We start from the raw sequence: 4,162 nt of genomic DNA on the forward strand, positions 1-4,162 counted from the left end.
TACACCATATACATCTAAACAATGATATAAACATCTACAAGTTTCCATAATGTATTTTGCAAAGACAGCTTACACCATATACATCTAAACAATGATATAAACATCTACAAGTTTCCATAATGTACTTTACAAAGACAGCTTACACCATATACATATATTGAGATAAAACTCCTATTGTTTAGACAAAGCTCCTAATGAAATGAATTAATATCATGAAATACAGTTAACGGGATGGCAAGGAAAATCCATGAATAAATTAATTCTTAGTGACGAAACATGAGTTACACGATTTGTCACTATACATCCTAAGTTAATTGTCTTCAATAATTTTACCAAAGATATTAGATAAGGAATAAAAATAAGTTCTGTAAGGACCAATAACAAAGTGAATTTTGGTTACAGTCTCATGGAACAGTACACTTCTTGATAGAAGATCCCACTTGTACCAATCGAGTTAAAAAGAACTAATTTTTAAAGTAGATCTGCTAAACTTCTTGAATAATCAGAAAAACACCAAATATTGTGTATATAATTTTGTGTTTCTAACCCTAAACTTCACTTCTCTGCACTTACTAAGTCAATCCAGGGAATTGTTATGACTCCATAAGATGGAAGCTGGCAGTAATCCAGAATCTACAAGAAGTTTGCCAAACAAACTCCTTGTAAGTATGCTATTTCTGATCTAGTCTAACAGTGTTTCACTTAAGGTTCAATAATGTATAATATATAAAGTGAAGAACATTAACTGTACTAGAATCTACTATTTGAAAATGTTTAAAGTGCAACTACTAAGATATCTTAGAAAAATTGTTATTACAGTTATACAGATTAGGACTGAGAGGATTTCTTGAGTTAATTTAGTTGATAACTTAACTAGTGTGTCTATGTTACTGAACATAACAGAATGCCTCATTAATGAACACCTAGAACTAATAATTCAATGATTTAGAGTTAGTGTTACTTCAAGATAACCTTGAGTGTTTTGATATAGATGAAATGTTCAACAGTGTATAAATAGAGTAATTATTTGATTTGTATTCAGTTGTCCCTGTGCGAGTTCTTTATTCCATACGTAAACTTCCTCGAGTTGGTGGCTTGTGTGCTCTGCTCGTGAAAGCACAACCCAAAATACAAATAAATTTCTTTGTAATGAGTGTCAAATCCAACAACTATGCCCACATGTTGGCCAAACATCAGTTACATGTTAGAGGCAGTTGGGAAAATCAGTTTTTGAATGATATCCACATTTATCAGTATTATATAAAGCTATAAATATAAAAAATAACACAAAGTGTGTCAAATTTGATAAATATTAAAACAGTTTTCTGAATTAAAATAACATACTAATTTTAATGTCACTGATATTCATATTCCAGATTGTTTTAAAAATAAGTACATTAATACTTCATTCATTACAACAGGTCACTAAACAACCCCATTAGAAACTTACCAGTGTTTGACAAGGTCATTTATAAACCTCTAAATGTAGTTACAGATTATGCAACAAGATGGCATATGGAAGAAAGTGAAAGACCTACACCAAAAGCCATAAAAGCAACTGACTAGCTGTTCATGCCAATGCTAAGTTAAAAGAAGTATATACTATATCTGACACACACACAAAATATTACCTTTAGTAGGATAGAAGCAAAATATTTAATCACACAGTAACAAGAAAAGTTACCACTGTGCTATTTTCTTGTACAAGATGCCTTGATGCAGTAATTTACACAAATACCAAATAAGTTAATAGAGAAGCCAACTTACAGACACATCTACTTGGAACACTTGAAAGCATTTAACAAGTCTTATTTAAATATTTAAATTCTCTCTCTCCATACCATTTTCTCCATGAGACAGAATACACAAAATGAATATATCATAAGAAGAATGATCCATCATGGCCATCTTTGTTACTTCTTTCTCAACATCTGTACTGGTCAGATTTTCCAAAACTTCAACTTTAAAGTGGAATTTTTTGAACGTCCTCATCAGTGCATCTAAAAAAGACAGAAAAAGAAGCAATAGAAGACTGAAAAGTGTTTTTGGTATTTTGGTTAATACAACATTTAATCAATTCACAAATACCATTAAATCTCCTTTACAAGCCAATCAAACTTCCCCATGTTGATATGGTACTCGAAACGTAAAGCAGTATCACACTCTGAAAACACAAATATGTCACAATTTAAAACACATTATACATCGTTCACAAAACAAATTTTTATATTCAAATGGCAGAACAGCCTTAAAAACACAATTGCACAAGCTAATTCATTATAAGGTGGATCAATTGCACAAGATCAACTGCATAAGCCAATTCATTATAAAGTGGATCAACTGCACAAGCCAATTCATTACAAGGTGGATCAATTGCACAAGCCAATTCATTATAAGGTGGATCAATTGCACAAGCCAATTCATTATAAGGTGGATCAACTGCACAAGCCAATTCATTAAAAGGTGGATCAACTGCACAAGCCAATTCATTATAACGTGGATCAACTTGCCAAGCCAATTCATTATAAAGTGGATCAATTTCACAAGCCAATTCAATATAAAGTGGATCAATTTCACAAGCCAATTCATAATAAGGTGGATCAATTGCACAAGCCAATTCATTATAACGTGGATCAATTGCACAAGCCAATTCATTATAAGGTGGATCAACTGCACAAGCCAATTCATTATAACGTGGATCAATTGCACAAGCCAATTCATTAGTTAGTTCTTGATTTACTCACCTTTATCAACCTGAGTACCTGTTCTATCTGCCAGCTGTGGGTCACTGGCCATCTTTATAGATCTTTAGTTAGTTCTTGATTTACTCACCTTTATCAACCTGAGTACCGAAAGGTTTTTTTACCTTTTTGTTGCTTTGGCTGATACTTTCATCTTCTCCAAGATCTTAATCATTTGAATTCTCTTATCCCTTTGGTACTGACTTCACTCCTTCCATGTTCAACAATCTCCTAAACTGGCACTTTGACACATTCTAAAAGAGACCTAACTGGACAGGTATTATAAGATAGTTTATAAATAAATGGCATCCCAAGAAAAAGTCTTGATCAAAAATTATATTATAGATTAGCTACATATCTATCTAGGTGTTTTGACTTACTTTTTACTGATTTTCTTCTATTGCTTTTTTTTTACAGGAGATACAAGTGGCTTCGTGTGTTACCCTATCACAAGAAAACCATGTGGATTAGCTTTCATTATCAACCAAGAGATTTTTTATAAAGATGGCCGTGACCCACAGCTGGCAGATAGAACAAACTATATGGTAATATCGAAACCAATACTCTACTGGATATGATACTCTTGATATGTGGAAAGAACAGGCTAAAAGGTAAGGTAATCAAAACAATGGTCTTGTGGTCTCATGTCCAGAAATATGAATATGTTTTACTATGTTCTGCTCATTGTCCCATCATCATGTGCCATACACTCAAAGCAGGTAAACTGTCATGGAGTGCCACTGTTCTCTTCTCTCTGCCATTCTAACACAGTTACTGCTCCCATCCAGTCCTTGATGTTATCCATCCACATATTTCTTGGTCTGCCTAATTCCCCCTTTTTTACATTCATTTTTCCTTCTTGCAACCATCATTGTATTCCATTTCTTCTTATCAGGATGTCCTGCTTAACCCTAATTCTCTATTACAGAATGGAAGAAAACAAAGACAATTGTATCTATTACCACCATGGATTCTCTATTTTAACTGGATCTCATAAACATGCACATCAGTATTTCCTTACAGCATGTTTCACTTATAAACATTTGGTGAAAGGTCCTGTGTTTGAAAACTAGTAAGAAGAACTGAGCATATGAGCCCATCTCTAAGATAAGTTAAGTAGTTATGGGCATAAACTGAGAAGGGTAGCACTCCATGACAGTTTACCTGCTTTGAGTATATGGCACATGATGATGGGACAATGAGCAGAACATGGTAAAACATATTCATATTTCTGGACATGAGACCACAAGACAAGAAGAACTGAGCATATGAGCCCATCTCTAAGATAAGTTAAGTACTTATGGGCATAAACTGCTTCCAGCCTCACACAGACCACTCAGAAGTGTATGCTGCTGCCAGCCTCACACAGGCCACCCAGAAGTATCTGCTGCTTCCAGCCTCACACAGGCCACCCAGAAGTA

General features: G+C 33.9%; 1 protein-coding gene across 3 annotated transcripts in view; it reads right to left on the reverse strand.

The window, feature by feature from the left end:
• Nucleotides 1-2,846, reverse strand: part of LOC106470839 (caspase-1-like) — a 15,073-nt gene extending 12,227 nt beyond the window's left edge. For all 3 annotated transcript variants that reach the window (XM_022399474.1, XM_022399476.1, XM_022399475.1), the window contains exons 1-2: nucleotides 2,745-2,846; nucleotides 1,842-2,000 (exon numbers count right to left, since the gene is read on the reverse strand). In XM_022399474.1, coding sequence (XP_022255182.1) covers nucleotides 1,842-2,000; nucleotides 2,745-2,796 — 211 coding nt within the window. In that variant the 5' untranslated portion in view covers nucleotides 2,797-2,846. The remainder of the gene's footprint in view (nucleotides 1-1,841; nucleotides 2,001-2,744) is intronic.
• Between the last annotated feature and the right edge of the window lie 1,316 nt (nucleotides 2,847-4,162).

The sequence above is a fragment of the Limulus polyphemus genome, unplaced genomic scaffold, assembly GCF_000517525.1.
Source record: "Limulus polyphemus unplaced genomic scaffold, Limulus_polyphemus-2.1.2 Scaffold4244, whole genome shotgun sequence".
In the NCBI taxonomy this organism is placed as follows: domain Eukaryota; kingdom Metazoa; phylum Arthropoda; class Merostomata; order Xiphosura; family Limulidae; genus Limulus; species Limulus polyphemus.